Source organism: Equus przewalskii, chromosome 6 (genome assembly GCF_037783145.1).
Source record: "Equus przewalskii isolate Varuska chromosome 6, EquPr2, whole genome shotgun sequence".
Taxonomy (NCBI): domain Eukaryota; kingdom Metazoa; phylum Chordata; class Mammalia; order Perissodactyla; family Equidae; genus Equus; species Equus przewalskii.
In genome coordinates this window covers 58,771,465-58,788,958 of record NC_091836.1, presented here as the reverse complement: position 1 = coordinate 58,788,958, position 17,494 = coordinate 58,771,465, and the positions used below count along the sequence as shown (strand labels likewise).

At 34.5% G+C, this 17,494-nt stretch overlaps 1 protein-coding gene across 2 annotated transcripts in view; it reads left to right on the top strand.

The window, feature by feature from the left end:
* TMEM135 (transmembrane protein 135) overlaps positions 1–17,494 on the top strand; it is a 240,996-nt gene that overhangs the window by 155,233 nt on the left and 68,269 nt on the right. For both annotated transcript variants that reach the window (XM_008540482.2, XM_070623941.1), the window contains one exon: positions 7,127–7,173. In XM_008540482.2, coding sequence (XP_008538704.1) covers positions 7,127–7,173 — 47 coding nt within the window. The remainder of the gene's footprint in view (positions 1–7,126; positions 7,174–17,494) is intronic.

Genomic DNA, 17,494 nt, shown 5'->3' with positions numbered 1-17,494 from the left:
ATCTTGTAGGGTGAAGTATATATTCTGTCCTAGCATGCTGTATTGGAATGATTTGTTAATATGCCTGCGTTTTCACTAGACTGACCTCATGAGGGCAACAGGAATCAAGTATTATGTAGTTTTGTTTCCCTATATGCTGGCAATATAGCAAGTGCTGAATGAATATATTAATGATGGTGAGAACTTGTGGTTCCTTGTTTATTCTGTTTCAGTTGGAGATCATGCAGGCTCCTGAGAGTCTGAAGCTTACCTCTGTATCTCTCTCCTTTTGACTTGCTGAGTCACAAAGTGTTAGAAGCACGTAGACACCACATCAATTTTTGTGAATGGGTAGGTGGATACGTGGCTAAAGTGTGAATGAAGTACACATGGGGCAAATGGAAATTTATTGCTGCTTTTCCAGAAAATAGAGATGAGATTTCAGTATTTATTTGAGTAATGGGAGGAAGAGGGCTTAGTGACTATGGGGAGAAATGGGCTTGATGAGTAATGAAGGCCAGGCAGCAAAGGGCATCATTGTCTTTGGACACATTCAAGGAGTGGTCAAAGGCACAGTGATCAGGGACAAAGAACATTTAATTGAGTATGTTTAAAGTAAAGCAGAAGAGTTCTGTGGTAGGAAGTAGTTAAATGCACCATCTGTTTAGGTCTCTAGTAGACTTTAAAATGACTTCAGGATATGTGTTTTAACCATTTTGAGGCTTAAATGGTAAAAACAGCTTTCTTTACCAGGCCATATTCACATTGGGGCATATTCACATTTTTTATATTTCTGGTTATTTTTAGGATTTTAAAGTATTGATATATTGTGATATTGTTTCTTTGCTGGAGCCTTGAGAGGGATAGTTTTCATATAATTCTACATGACATAGTGATGACAGCAATAGTACAGTTTTTTTCTGAAAGTTTTGTAAGCTCTATAGCAGGAAGCCATGTATTATAAATCTATCACTTCCTAAAAAGTCATTCCAGAGAAAACAGTGTTTTCCAGCTGAATGAACTTTACTTTCACATTATTTGTTATACTTTCTGTAAACTCTTGGCTTAAAATGTTCTTTTGGCTTAGGACATTATTATATTTTCTTTACATGATTACTTTTATTTAACCACCCATATTCTTGGTGCAAAGAGATAACGAAATTAATTCTATGTTTTCCTATAGGTATATTCAGTTTCAAAAAATGAAAATGGTTTCAAAAAGATCAACAATCCAAAAATAGGCAAAGGATATGAAAAAGCCGTTAAACCAACTGACTACAAAACAAACAAAAAGGTTTATAAACCTGGGAGGCTCAGTTTCACTCATAAGAAGAATGCAGCTATAATATGAAATATCATTTATTTCACCTATCAGATTGGCAAAGATAAAACAGTTTGATAAAACACAGTTTTCGTGGGTAAAGGAAAATAGTGTAAGGAAAGTATAAGGAAATAGCTACTTCCATATACCGTTGATGGGAGGGCCTCAAAATTAAAAATGTACCTGTCTCTTGCTGCAGTGAATCTGTTTCTAAAAGTTTACCTCTAGAAATAATAAGCATGCATGTTTACAAAGTATACTTCAGTATTAGATATTTATTGTATCCACTCTGTCTTTTCATAAGCTGTTTAAATAAACTTCAGCATTTCCATATGTGCGTGTGTGTGTGTGTAAAATTAAAAAGAAAAGTATAAAACAGTGTCTTTATTAGGGACGTATCTATGTACAAATGTATACATACTCACAGAATTCTACACAGGACACCAGAGGTTTGGAATAGAAGGGAACTTTCTTTTCATTGTCTTTTTGTTATTAAGTTTGAATTGTTTTTATCATGTACGTGCATTGCTTTGATCAGTGTTAATAGCATTTTTGAGATGTGATTTACATACTATAAATTTACCAGTTTAAAGTATCAATTCCATGGGTTTTCAGTATGTTTACAGACGTGTGTATCTAGCCATACAATCTAGTTTTAGAACCTTGTCATCACCCCAGAAGAAACTTTGCGCCATTAGCAGACACCCCCCATCACCCCTCACTCCCTTAGCTCTACACATCCGTTATTCTGCTTTCTGTAAATATTCTGAAATTTCATCTAGATGGTATCATACAACGTGTGATCTTTTATAATGGGCTTTTTTCACTTAAATCATGTTTTTTGAGGTTCGTCCATGTTGTTGCATGCCCTACATTACTTTTTGAATTTAAAAAAATTAAAGTGAAAATAGCAATTTCAAAATTATCCCACATAAGTATATTGCAAAATGGTTGTAAAATGGAAGGGAATTACATAAACAGTATTTCTTGTCAATAGTTACCATTTATTAAACATCCATAATATGCTAGTCACTCTATTAGACTTTAGGTATGTTATCTCGTTTAAGACAAGAAAAATATTTGATGTAATAATGGTTGAAAAACTTTCAAATTTGATGAAAACTGTGAACACATGGATCTAGGAAACTTAATGAAGCTCTAGTACAAGAAACGTGAAGAGTACTCCGTCACGTCACGTTGGAAGATATTAGAGTGACATTCACTGAGCCTGCTACTGGAATAAAAAGGCACATCAGCCTAGAAACCTATACCCAGAAAAAATATCTTTCAAAACAAAGGTGAATTTTTTTTAGACATACATTTTTAAGGAAAAATGATTGAAATATAGTGGTTTTATAGAAGTCCAGTGGATGACAACAATAGCACAAAGGTCACGAGGGGAGAAATGGAAGTATATTATTGTAAGGTTCTATATTCTATGTTAAGTGGTATAATATTACTTGAATGGAGACTATATCAGTTTAAAGATGTATACTGTGAACCCTAAAACAAACACTAAAATAAGCCAACAAAGGAGAGAAAATGGAATCATAAGAAATATTTAGTTAATCCAAAAAAGGCAGAAAGGAGGAAAAAGGAAACAGACAATAGAAAAATAAGTAGCAAGATAATAGATTTAATTCTGAACTTACCAATAATCACATTAAATGTAAACAATGTAAGTATGCCAATGAAGAGAGGGAGATTTTCAGATAGGGTTTAAAAAGCAAGAAACAACGATATAATACCTACAGGCAAGGGACTTCAAATATAAATACTGAATCAGTTAAAAGTAAAAGAATTGAAAACTAACAGTAATCAAAAAAGTTGAAGTTACTGTCAGGTAAAATAGATTTCAGAGCTAAGAATATCAGAGGTAAAAAAGGCAATTTCGTCATGATAAAGTGGACATAATGCTAAATGTTTATGTCCCTAATAACACAGCATCAAAATACACGAAGGAAGAGCGGATAGAACTGAAGGAGAGATTGTGGAGTCAACTCTACAGTCCCAGCAGGGTATTTTGGTACTTTTCTTAATTATTGATTGAACAAGTAGAAAAAAAATCAGTAAGAATATAGATTTGAACAACACTGTCAACCAACTAGACCTAACTGGCATTTGTTTATAAATCCCTCTGCCCAGCAACAGTAGAATGCATAGTCTTTTAAAATGCACATGAAATATTTACCAAATATATGGAACATATTCTGGGGCATAAAGTAAGTTTTGATAAATTTAGAAATAAGCAAGTTGTATAAAGTATTTGCTGACCATAATAGAATCAAATAAGATGTCAGTAACAATAGAAAGATTGCTGAGAATCACCAAAGATTTGGAAACTAAAATAACATGCTTCTAACTAAGTCATGGATCACAGAAGTAAGCAAAAGTGAAATTAGAAAGTATTTGGAATGGAACAAAGATGAATGCCCAACTTATCAAAATTAGTGGGATACGCAAATAGCAGATCTTAGAGGGGAATTTATAGCATTATACACCTATATTAAAACAGGAAAAAATCTTAAATCTATGGCCTGAATTTCTACCTGTAAGAAACTAGGAAAACAAAAGCAAACTAAATCCAAAGCAAACAGCAAAAAGGACTTACTAAAGGTCAAATTGAAATCAATGATGTAGAAAACAGAAAAAACAATAGAGAAAATCATTTGAACCACAAGCTCATTCTTTGATAAAAATCAGTAGTTAATAAATCAAACTAATCAAGAAAATAAGATACAAATTCCCAGTATTAGGAATGAGAGAAGTGACATCACTTTAGATTCTAGAGCTGTTAAAATGGTAATAAGGGAATGCTATTAAGAACTTTTTGAGTGCGAAGGCTGTGTTCATTATCTTGATTATGCTGATTTTATGTGTGTATACCGATGTCAGACTTGCAAAATTGTACACTTTAAATGTCAATTGTACCTCAATAAAGCTATTTAAAGTTTTAAGTAGCCAGGTGTGAACAGTAGCTATAGAATTGGACTGTGGAGCAATATGCTGTAAGCTCCCTGAGGGTCATAGTGTATTTAAATATCGTCGGTATAGAGCAGATACAGACCAACCACATGCCCAATATTTAATGAAGAAAATGCAAGCTACATTTAGCAGGGTAAGCATGGGCGTATCACTTACCTTCTCAGGATCTAAGTTTGCTGATATGAAAAAATATAGAGGTTTGTCTGAAGTTCCTTTTAGCTCTAAAATTCTATAATTTGAAACAGAAAAAATATTCTTCATTATTTAACTGCAGGCTTATGTTTATTTGGAAAAGCACTTTGTTGAAGTCACAATGTTTAATAAATTAACACAGTTTTTAAAAACTGTGAAAACTTTATATCACTAAAAATAAAATCCTTTCTTTAGCATCTTTAATATAATACCAAATATCGTTCTTAATAAAATTTGGTCTTTCCAATGGTTTTGTTGATGTGGTCTCCTCGCTTATCCCTCATATCCTCAGGGTCTGTTAGTAGCAAGTCTCTGCTTCCTTGACCACTTTGTATGAAGCAACAAGCCCTACTCTCCTGCATTTTATTTCCTTATCTTGCTTTGTTTTTCTCCAAAACTCGTATCACTGTGTAACATATTATTTTCTTTTAATATCTTCTCTCACCTGACTACAAGATAAGTTCCGTGAGGTCAAAACTTTGTCCATTTTGTGTATGTTGTAAGTTCTAGAGCAGTGCCTGGCACGTAGTAAGTATTCAGCAAATTTGTGTTGAATGAGTTGATCAGTTGTGCTTTCATATCCCTTAGATTTTTCCCTGCTTGTACAGACTTTCGACTCTTGAATCTCTGCTGTATAAAAATCTGAGCCTCAAATGTTGGTGATTGGGAAGATTTCAAAAGGTCTGCTTGTTTAAAAACAAACTTCTTTCTAGACTTATATGTCTGGATGAGGTTTTTATATCTAGATCATTTCTATGAATAACAAAACAAAGTAAAAATAATCTGTTCAATGCCTGACACGTTTACAAGCGTCATCTCATTTAATCTACCCAACAGTTCAAAGTGAGAAGATATTCTCACTTTACAGATAAAGGATCTAAGCCTCCGGGAAGTTATATAAGGGAACGAAAGTCATGCAAAACTAGTTTGAAAACATAGATCTGCCTTACTCCAAAGCTTGAGTTCTTAAATATTGTACTCTTTCCCAGTTTCAAATGTATTATTTGTTAAGATAATTGTTAGTTTAATATGAGCACAGGTATGTTTACTGTATTAGGATGGAGCATGGCAACATTTTGAGAGAAAGAGACTTTGGGAATTTTCTTTAGAGAAAGTAGAGTGTGTGGGAAAGATTTCTAGGACACTCCTAGAGAGGTTTGTGAGTGGGATTTGCCAGGGGGACAATGACTAGTGCAGTGAAAGAGTGAAACATTGAACATCTGGGAAGGATGGCATTGCCTGAAGCGGGTAGAATGATAGGGAAATAAAAATTGAGTTTCTTGATCTGGATCCTTGAGTGACAAATTGCAGCCAGTAAACAAACTCACTTGGACTTTAATTTATAATTGATTAATCAATAACTGAAAATTATTCCATATGCTTTATGTTTTCAAAAACTGTGACATGAACCTTTTGTGTCATGGATAGGGTATTTTTAAAGGCAATGGAAAAGAAAGAGAGAGGAGGGGAGAAGAGTGTGTGTGTGTTTATTAGAAAGAGAGATTTTATATACTTTATAAAGAGATGTTATATATTTTATATACATTATATATAATAAATAAACTGTAATAATAATGTTTGTTTTATGGTGATTGGTACCCATCCTCTTTTGGTTGGTAGGTTTATATAGTTTGTCATTCAGGTTATATTTATAATTCTTCCCTTAAGCCAAAGTGGCAAACCTGTCAAGCTTGATTTGTAATGGCAAAACTATTATATTTTCCTTAAGTTGACTAGAAATTATTTTTGTTGGAAATAGCAAAACACTATTTTGTACCATTTTTGTTTTCATTGTTCCTTGTGGTCAGCCTTTTACAGTGCAAGATTGTTCACTTGTCATTTGTCTATGATGTGAGGCCATTGACAATCCTTATGTTTAATTTACACCACTGTTAACATAAGAATACGTTTTACAACTTCTGTTTTAGTGATTTAAAACAAGTGTATGGAGATCCACTTTGTTGGCATAACTAAGCTTTTGGTCAGGACATGGGTTCTGGATTCTTTCCGTGTCTGTCTTAGTATGTGTGTTTAGTATCATGTGTTTGAAGGAGCTGCTTTAATCCAGAGTTACTGTGTGTTCTATGCCTACTTTTAGAGGAATTTTTAAATTACTAGTATATTTCCTACAAAGGGCGATTATATCTTTAGGAACTTTTCTTATTGACTAGACTTGGTTGACAACTGAACTGTATTTTACATTAAAAAAAAAAGTCTGGTCGTCTTGATATGTAGTTAGTAAGCTTTATGATGTATTGGCTGACTTTATTATATAAAAGCCGTTGTCTTTGTTCTTATGTTGCTTCCTTCTTCAGGCATTTTTAGAGAGAATTAAAAAAATCGGCTGTTCCTTTCTGAATCCTTTTACCCTTCTACCCAGTCCATGTACATATTGTTATATTACATATATGTCATATAATGTATATAATTTTATTTATATATGTGTGTATATGTACACACACAGACTCATTATTGCTTTAATATGGTTTATTTGAAAGGTAGAGAATGTGATACATGTATGACTAGTTTTGTATATCTTAAAATTGTTTTAAGCACAAGATTTAATAAGTGGATATTTTTCTTTTGTAAGACACACAAATGATGATGTCAGTGTTCTTTTGCAAGTAATGTGTTTTCTCCTTGTTATAGGTCCTTTTGTTCTGCATCACAGCTGCCATGTACATGTTCTTTTTCAGGTATGTTCTGTTCCACCTACTTATTTTAATAGAAAAAATAGTGTTCCTTTGTAATTTTTATCAACCATGTAACTAAAGTGTTTCCCAAGTAATTATCTCCCACAAGTGGCAGGAATTTGTTTTTTTCTAGAGTGATCAGAAGTAAATCACTGCTCCTTGGTGAATAGAGACAGAGGGAAGGAAGATTTGTTTTTTCCACATTCTATTACGGATTCATCTTGGAAAGCTGAATATGTAAATTAATAGTCCTCAATTCCTGATAAGTGAATTTTTGTTTTTTTGTGGACCCAACTTTAGATATTCTTCACTCTCCTTATAAAACAACCTACATTTTAAATTTAAATGAGAAAGGTGTGATAGTAGGGCGTAATCTAAGTCTTCTGCAAAGATAACTTAGCACGCTAATCATAGCCTTTAAAAAATATTAAATTAGTCCTTAGTGTCAGAGTTGTATTTTTCATTGACACTGAGACTCTCAGGAATGTGGGGGAGTGTTAGGATGGCTCAAGATTTCAATGCCAGTAAAAAGGGATGTCTGTCAGTGTCATACGATCATAGCAGTATGGGAATAGGACTTTTGGTTAGGAAGAATCTCTTCCATAATCTTCATTTTCTGTGATAACAGTGATTCCCATTTATTTCACTCTTCTTACACTCATTTGAATAGACTCTTTCTTGATTTTTCAGGATATAGGTAGAATTCAATCACAGCAGGAAGGACCAGGCTTTTAAGATTATGATTTGCACTTGATCCACAAAGGCAATTATGGATTTTAATAAGATATATTTGATAGATATCTTTATCTTTTTTTTTACCTAAATAAGACAATTGAACCATACCAGAATTTTTAAACAACTAATTTCCTGCCAGAACATCCTAATAAATATTTGAAAGCACAATAATATAATTTTAACTTATTTTGACTTTATCAGAAATGTTACATGCAAATATAAAATGATGGTGTTGCTGTTATTATTCTTGTAGAGGGTCAGCCAGGCTGTTAGAAGGAAATAAAAATGGATAAAGTTTCAAGGTTGGGAGGACATAAGCTGCAAAGGGGTGCGCAATATCTTATGTCAGTTATTAGTGACTGAAAAAATCGTTGTGGCTATCTGGGAATCTTTGTGAAATTGTTTGACCTACCATTTTTAATATAGCCTCATATATATCATATGATTTCTGTAGTCTCTTTCTTATATTTTAATAATTTAAGGGTGGGATAGGGGAGTTAAGAACAATGACTATTTCATCAGTTTCCAAAAACTTCATAATTGTATTCAGACACATTATTAGGACGATACTGCAAAAAAGTTCACATGGCTTATGGTTATGTCCTGTCTAGTCTGAAAATAAAGCATACCTAGTGAGGAAAATGTAAAAAAGATAAAAATGTAGAAACATATCTTTTGTTGACATGCACAGGGGGAAGTACAATATCAAATAAATATTCTTTTTGTGAAAATTCCTAACAGAACAAGGAGTTAAGTGAAGCAATCCTTCCCAATATGGCACTTAAAGACAGCATATTTGATCAACATTTAGCATTTCTTAGTCATCAGAAGTTTTTGAGGTTTAAAATTGAACAAATTATGTGTTGAATATGGTGATAATGCCCAATTTTTAGCATGGTCTTAGGAAATTGTACTTTGAAAACTGCTGCCATCAACCTGGTATTTTTGGTGTAGAAAGAAAATCAACCCTATAAATATGCATTTTGTTGCGGAGCTACGGAATCTTTTCCTGTTTCAGTCACAAAGTCTAGGTTAAAAACAACAATTTAAAATACTTTCCAGAAGGCTCAATACAAGGTTTTAGTGCCAAGATAAACATTTTCAATTTTCTGAGGAAAGGGGTTGTTTTTCTCCTAAAAGAAGCACTATCACCAAATTCCTAGTGTTCTTGGCAGAAGTTAGTTGAATAACTCAAGAAAAGAGGTTTGGTAAATGGTAAAATAAAACCACTTATAAAGTACTACGAGCAAACGAAACAATGTTATGTGTTCGAACTCTCCACCATGTGTTTGGAATAAACAGACAATATTGTACGTAGCAGTTAGCAAGTCCAATTGTATTAGAATATTTCATTCTTAAAATTCAATTTTATTATAATCGTAGAGATTTTAGGACACGTTTATTAAAAATTATTTTAATTCTAATCACATAAAATTAGGTAAGTAAATATCAAATGATATTGTTCCTAGGACCCCATTCATGGTGACCTTTTTTGAGAGGAGGATAAGGGAAACATTTTATGTTAGAAGTGAGTCAACTTGTGTTTTTATCCTAACCCATAAATGCAAAAAAGGGAAATGAGACCCCCCCTTTCAATAAGAGAAAATATGCCAATTTTATTTTTTTAAAGAAAGAACTCGAGGAAGTAGTTCCATAAGTATTTTCTAAAAGTAACACAGGATGTGATGGTTATAGTATGAATTTACTTAAAAAGCAACACAATGTTCTTAGTGTTGAAACTATGAGTGTTAAATTGTGTAATGAAAATAGCTTACTTTTGCATGGCTCTTAATGGTTCTTTTTAATAGGTATGGTTTTTTCACATACTTTGTCTCAATCATGGTGATCTTGATTTTCTATCTATAACAGCAGAAATAAGGCTTACATTCAAATGGAATCTTGGGAACCCTTCAGAGGCTTGGGTTGAGGAAAGGTAATATGTGAAGGGAGTTCTAGTTTTCTAGTTTTTGGCCAGCTGGCCATCTATCCATCCAGCTGTCCATTGATAAGAACACATGCTATGGATTCTGTTAGGAATTAAGCTACAATATTTTGAAGATGTTTTAAAAGAAGAAGGCTCTCTGTACAACCCCACTGAACATTCTTCCTAATACAGTTCTGCCTCCTTTATTCAATCCTTTTATTATTTTGTATATTATTGTCATAGCTTCACCTTAGAGCATTGTCTGTCACTGTCACTCAAGGCCAAGCAGAAATTGTGGTTGAAAACTTGATAGAATATTGTATTTCATGCATCCCTTTAATGAATTTCTTTACTTCCAGATGTGTATTTATGGGTAAAGCAACCTAAGTTTTTTCAAGCCAAAGGATTCATCATGGTTGTTGATTCAGACTTGATTAGGATCTTCCCATCAGTCGTGTGGAGGAAAGGAAATGAATTTTGTTTGAACCATTAGCTCTTTTTTGTTTTATTTGAGAAGCAAAGGAAAGAATCAATAACACAAACACTATGCCAAAACTATTACACTTAGTGCTGCTCACAAAAAACAATGAAACATGTAACACTTTCAAACATTATTTTATTGGTTTTATTTTCAACAGTATGTACCTGTGTATGAAGAACACTAATATTTTAGAAAAATGAAATAATTCAACTTCATTTTCCTTTAAATAGTTTAAAATGGACAGTATCATATAGCGTGTTATGACAACTTTGATCCCATCCTAGTCAGTACTTGGCTAGAAATTCTTTCCACCTGCGTTCGCAAAGGCAGCAACAAATCCAACAGTTTAAACATGCAGACTGACAGGCTCAGACTTGCTGTCATAGCAGATAATCTATAGACTATATGTTACTGATTCACAGGAGACATATCTTAATCTAATATAAATGTGGAAGATTATTGCGTTTTTGGTTAGAAACCGGTGCAAAGTAAAGTTTGTTGTTGCTGTGTTTTAAGCATATTTAGAAACAATATTGATGCCTGCCCTTTGATGAATTCTAGTCAACTCTCTGTGAAGGCACAAATAATTGACCATTTCATTAGTCTCAAGATATAGATGTAGTTTTTGTGTTTAAGAAAATGATATTATTTATTGGCTGGACAACCTGCAATTTTTGAGTGAAAGACGTTTGGGATTGTCTTTGAATCTCTCTACATACTTAACTTAGTATCTGGAAATAACTTTTATAGCAAGAAAAGAACTTTTGATTTGGGTCTCTCAGCCATTTACTGATTTTAATGAAAGTCCTTTAAATATCAATTAGGTTCTATTTTTAAAGGTATTACTAAAAGTACACAAAACTTCAGTCTAGAAAATTACATATGACATTTGGAATTTAAAAGTTTTACTTCAGGTTTAGGAGAGTTTGCCCTAAATAATTAGATTTTTATTTTGAAGAGATTTCTCCCAGCAATGCAGAGAGTGAATTGGGGGTTTGGAGGGGCATAGTGACAGGTAATGGGAGGATACTGTTGCAGTTACCCAGGAGAGAAACAGTGAGGACGTGGCCAGGGGTTATGGGAATGATGTGGTGAGCAGCGGATTTATCTGAGATAGGATTGCTACTTGGATGAGGAAGAGCAAAATACAGAAAAGTGAGCAAATTAGAAGATGTGTGGAAATTGAGCAGAGGTTTTGCAAATATTAAGGTTGAGGTGCTTTTAGGACACTCACATAGAAAAATATAGATATCAATTGAGTGTTTGGAGCTTGGGAGATAAAGTAGGGGCTTTTCTTGACTGTCACGCTAGCTGCTTGACTTTGGACAAATTACACAATTTCTGTATACTTTAGTTTCTTCATTATTAAAAAGTGTAAATTATTATATAGACTTTGTAGGTAGGATTGTGGGGATTAAATAAGACACACTGTCTTTCAAACTGTTTTGGATGGGACCCAAAATAAGAACTGCTTTTTATATTGTGAATATACACACACACATTTCCCAGAATAATACTTAGCCTTACTACATGTAATACGTTTGGGTATTTTTTATTCTAACTTTATTTAAAAAGTGACTTTGACTCACTAATCAGTAACAACCAGTAGTGTGATAAAACACTAAGCTAATACACGTAAGCACTTAGCACAGTGACTATTACCTTAGGAAAAAGTAGAATTGAGTAGCGTTTGTTTTTTTAAACTAGGAAAGAAAGTTAATTAAAAGAGAAGATTTCAGGAATGAGGGTGTTATCTTTAGTGTTAATGCTATAGATATATCCAGTTACGTAAGAGCTAAAAGTGCTCGTTTGTGGGGCAGGCCCCCAGCCCAGTGGTTAAGTTAGAGCGTTCCCCTGCAGTGGCCCAGGATTTCACTGGTTCGGATCCTGGGCTCGGACATGGGGCGCTCATCAGGCCACAATGAGGTGGCATCCCACATGCCACAACTAGAAGGACCCACAACTAAAAAAAATATATAGCTATGTACCAGGGGTCTTTGGGGAGAAAAAGGAAAAAATAAAATCATTAAAAAAAAAAATAGTGCTCATTTGCGAGGCCAGGACTGGTGGTGTGGCAGTTTGGTTCATGCACTTGCTTCAACAGGCTGGGATTCGGATCCTGGGCATGGACCTATGTACCGATTATTGAGCCATGCTGTGGCAGGCATCACACATATAAAATAAAGGAAGATGGAAACTGATGTTGACTCAGGGCCAGTCTTCTTCAGAAGAGCAAAAGGAGAATTGGCGGTGGATGTTAGCTCAGGGCAAATCTTCCTCCAAAAAAAAAAATGTGCTCATTTGCTCTGGCAGTCTGGTGGTCAGTGGTAATCTGCTAGAGAAATTTCTGTAGTTGAGTTGGGATAGTAGATTAAGAAATAAATGTGACATGTTGTACACTGTAAATACATACGGTTGTTTATATGTCAGTTATGTCTCAATAACGTTGGGAAAAATAAAAATAAATAAAATATAAAATAAATAAAAAATAAGTGTGAGATGAGGAAGAATGAGTATGGTAAACTCAAGAAGTTTGAGAGTGAAAAGGGCAAGTTGTTACAGGATTAAGGGTTTTTATTTTGTATTCTTTTCTTATTGATTGATTGATTGACAAGAGAGACTAGACTATGGGACAGTTTAAGTGGATAAAAAAAGGTTACACATGCAGAAGAGGGTGACAAGTTGGAAAATGGGAGAGAGAAGAGAGATGGCCTAAAATGTGATTCAAAATGTCAACATGTATGGGTAGATTGTTAAACGTACTTGTCTGGGAGAGATCGTGATAGATGATTAGGAGGAAATTGAAGCTCTCTTTGAAAGCCTTGAACACATGGTTTAAATGAAAGAGGATTGATGTATAGAAGAGGTAGGAAATAGAAAAATCTAATGTCTCTGGCTTCCTAATTTCATTGTCATTCTTAAAAGGTAAATTAACTTGTTATAAAAATAGGCATGGGCTTGTGAAACTGTATATCCTCAGAAGATAGCTGCAGGTGAAACAAGGCAGTTCCATAATTGGCAACTAAACCAATGAGCTAAGCAAAGAATGCAAAATTTGTCCTATGAAAAGAAAAAGTATATAGATTGCTAAGACTGCTGCTTTAAATGGAAAAGATGAGAAAACATAGGTTCATAAATGTTGTGAATCACTTCCTCTGAGAATGTAAAACTTATTATCAAGTCACGTGGCTGTAATCTGACTTCCTTTTTTGGAGGAGAAAATTAGTCTGCCCGTTTGGTGAATGTACTCCATCTATGGATGAAAGTTATGGCAAATCTGTTTTCACTTTTTGCATGTCAGCTTTTGAGATACTTGTACCTAGATAAAGAAATTGCTCAAACATTTTATAACTAATATGAAAGTTTATTGTTTTTAGTAGAAAGCAAACAGAAATGTTGTATGGAGAAATAACATGACTTCAAAATGCAATTCCTAAAGTAAGGACTTAATGGGACATAATCATGTCAGAACTGGCCAGTTGGCTTTCAAAAATTTGCTGCAGTTTTATTTTGATGAATAAAAATGGCATTTTTAGGTGTTTTTTTAAAAATGTAAGCATTTGTTTATTTTCACTGATGTCGGAGTTCAAGAATTGGATGATATCCACGTGTTTATTAACTCAATGAAAAGTTTACACCATTAACATACTATTATCATTCATTGCCGATAAGCTTATTCTAGTCCCAGAGAAGTTGTAAGGTTCCACTGGATATAAGAGCTTCCTTGTGAATCAAGGATGGCACTGCAGGGGCTTGGGTGTGGGTAGGTGGGCGGGGAGGAGAGTGGAGTGGGGAGGGAAGAAATGTGTTGGCCCCAAATTCCCAAAGCAGCAAGATTTGGCCATCTCTCTCTCTGTTGTCATCCTTACTCTCAACTGTTGGCTAGTCCATCCCTTGAAAACTAAATTTAAAAATCTAAAATGGTTAAAATGGATAAAGAATAGAACCAAACAGGATATCCTTATCCCTCCATGTTCCAAATATCTCTAGGTATCATATTCTAGCATAACTCAACTAACTAAAGCCACAGGTGATTCTTAAAAGCATCTGCAAGCACTTTTTTCATAGCCAAACAGCTGCCCTGCACTTGACCTTGTTTCACCTCTTGCCTGCAGGGGAGGGATCAATGGTGAAGAGGATGAGAAAGAGGAAACAATTGGTAGAAACAGTGGGATAAGAGGAAGCCTTAGGTTTCTAGTGGCCATTTGTATTTAAAGGATCTACATTCATTTTTGTGTATCGTCAGTATAGTTATAAGGGAATATTTTCCTGGAATTTGCTGGTATATCATCAGCTTGGTAAATTATAAAACTTGTGCTGGGGTCTGAATGTTCTTGTCTCCCCAAAATTCATATGTTGAAATCCTAATCTCAAGGTGATGGTAGATGGTGGGGCCTTTGGGAGGTGATTAGATCATGATGGCAGAGCCCTCATAAATGGGATTAGTGCCCTTATAAAAGAGGACTGGAAGAGCTCCCTTGCCTCTTCCACCACATGAGGTTACAGTGAGAATACAGCCTTCAATGAAGTGGGCCCTCCCCAGATGTGGAATCTGTTGGCTCCTTGATCTTGGACTTCCCAGCCTCCAGGACTGTGAGAAACAATTTTCCGTTGTTAATAAGCCTACCCAGTCTCTGGTATTTTACTCTGACAGACTGAACTGACTACGCCAACTGGAAAGGGCCTTTCAACTTCCTAATGAAATTCATTAATATTTCAGGTGTCCATTACAAAAACTGACCTGAAGACCTGCTTGCTACCCCAAGGTGTAGGCCAACTACTGTCTCCATGTAAGCTTCCTTTCTCTTGAAGGAAAGTCTTTTAATAGGGGTCTTTTAAAAGGAAGTCTGAAATTATTAACTTATTTGAATTAAATTTATTATTCATTCTTAACCCAAATACCACTTTATGGCTAAATATTATTAGATTAGCTAATCGTATTAGCCAAAACCAGGGATTCCAACTATAAAGACTTCCACGACTATATACCTCAGTCATAATTGTAACTTCTTCCATTTCATTCCGGCTTGAGATGTAAATCTGCTTTTGAAAATACGAGATTAAGATTATTTGAAATTGAGTATAATTTATACATGATATAGAAGTTAGAAGCTGTTTGGCTATGAAGAGATGAAGAAGTGTTTGCATATACTTTTAAGAATCACCTTTTGGCTATATTTGGTTATGATATACTGCCTAGAGAGATTTTTAAATTTGGAAATTTATGATGAATATAAAAAGAATGATAAAATTTACTCTATAATGAGACATGATTCCTTGTGAATTAGTAAAACAGCTAGTTTTATAGAGCATGTTAGAGGACCAATGGCCTCAAGTTAAGATTCTATTAAAGTGATTTTTTTTTTGTAGAAAAAGATTTTTTGCTCATTGTAGAAAAATACCATTAAACAAAATGATCATCACCACTACCACCCATAATCCCTTCTTTTAGAGATGAACAGCTACCACCTTTGTTTATATCCTTATACGCCATCTGCTATATCTTTGTCTGTCTGTCTGTCTCTCCTGCCCACCCTTCCTCCCTCTTCCTCTTTCCCTTCCTTGCTCCTTTTCTTCCTCTGTCCTTCGCTTCTTGCCTCTCTCCTTCCACATGTCTCAAATGACATTGTATCACGTAGGCTGTATGATGAAATGCCTTTTCTTGGTGCATCTGCATTAGGAAAGACTAAGAATTTTCTGGTTAGTAATAAGCACCATGAAGCAGGAAACAGGCAACCCAACACAGATAGCCTGAAACACAGGGCCTCCTGTTTCATTTATTCACACTCACACCCACTCGGACGCATAACAAATTATTATAAGCCATAGAAAGGGTTTTGATATCAGTCTTCAGTTCTTCACTAAGAAACCAGTGATAGCTCTTAACAATGTGAATGAGACTAAAATAATGTTTCCAAGCATCTATTCTTTCAAGTTCTGGGAATCCTCTTCTGTGTGCTAAAATGTCTGCTTCTTGTTTAAGGAGAATTATTACCAATCACAGAAAGTTCTTGGACTAGAATTTTCTGATACAGATGCTGAAATTTGAAGCAGTTAAGTTTAACTGCTTGCTCTACCAGTTATGAGGAACGCCGTAATTCACTATGTTTTTTTTCCAAGTCTGTCTGTTCGTTTGTTTTATTTTCTACTGCTTGAGTTCTCCTAGAGGTAATCAAGGGACTGTTGTGTAGCAGAGTTGGTTGAGAGCATGACTCTTGAGCCAGACTGTGTAGGTTCAGTTCCTTGCTCCATCTGACTTGTGTAGTGGTCTTGGGTAAGTCACTTAGCCCCACTGTACCTGAGGGTTCTCATCTTAAAGTCGGGATAACAATAGTACTTACCTCATGGGGTTTTGGTGAGTATTGAATGTCTGCCATATTGTAAACATGCAAATGTCAGCTGTTTTTATTATTTAAATATGAGCTGTAAAGATCACATATGGTAGGATTTCATTTATATGAACTGTCCAGAATAGGCAAATCTATAGTGATAGAAAGCAGATTTGTGTTGAGTACAGCTAGAAGACTTGAGGGGAGTGAGGAGTGACTGCTAATGGGTGTGAGTTTTTTTAGGTGTTGATGATGTTCTAAAAGTAATTATCATGATGGCTGCACAAGTCTGTGAATATACTAAAAACCATTGAATGATATACTTTAAATATTGAGTTGTATAGGATGTAAATTATATCTCAGTTAAGCTGTTATAAAAAAAATATGACCTGGAAACAGATCTTTGTTGCACAGTGGCATGGTGTTTCTTGTGTTAACACCATTAAACACCCCTCTGGTTGCCACGTCTCAGGAATGTTACTGTTTTTGGGGGTACATAGATGTACATTGAAAGAGAACATCAGGAAACTTCTCTTTTTCTCAGGTGTGTTTGAAGGAGGAGTGTTCCCTTGGAGAATGACAGAATGGAGAATATGCAGGGGTACTGCAAAGCTTGTCAGCTCTCTTTCCAGAATTTTCAAACTGCAGTTTAGAATATGCATACTCTTAGTTCTGAGACAGTACACTTAAGAATTAGAAGGGAAGTAATAGAGGAAGCTACGATAGAAGTCACAAGTATATATGAGATTGTATTATCATAACATTGTCCTAATAAGACTGAAATTTGTTTTTGATACTTAATGAGTTAGGATTCTTTTACTTGGTAGTAACATTTGAAAAGTACTGTCTAAAAAA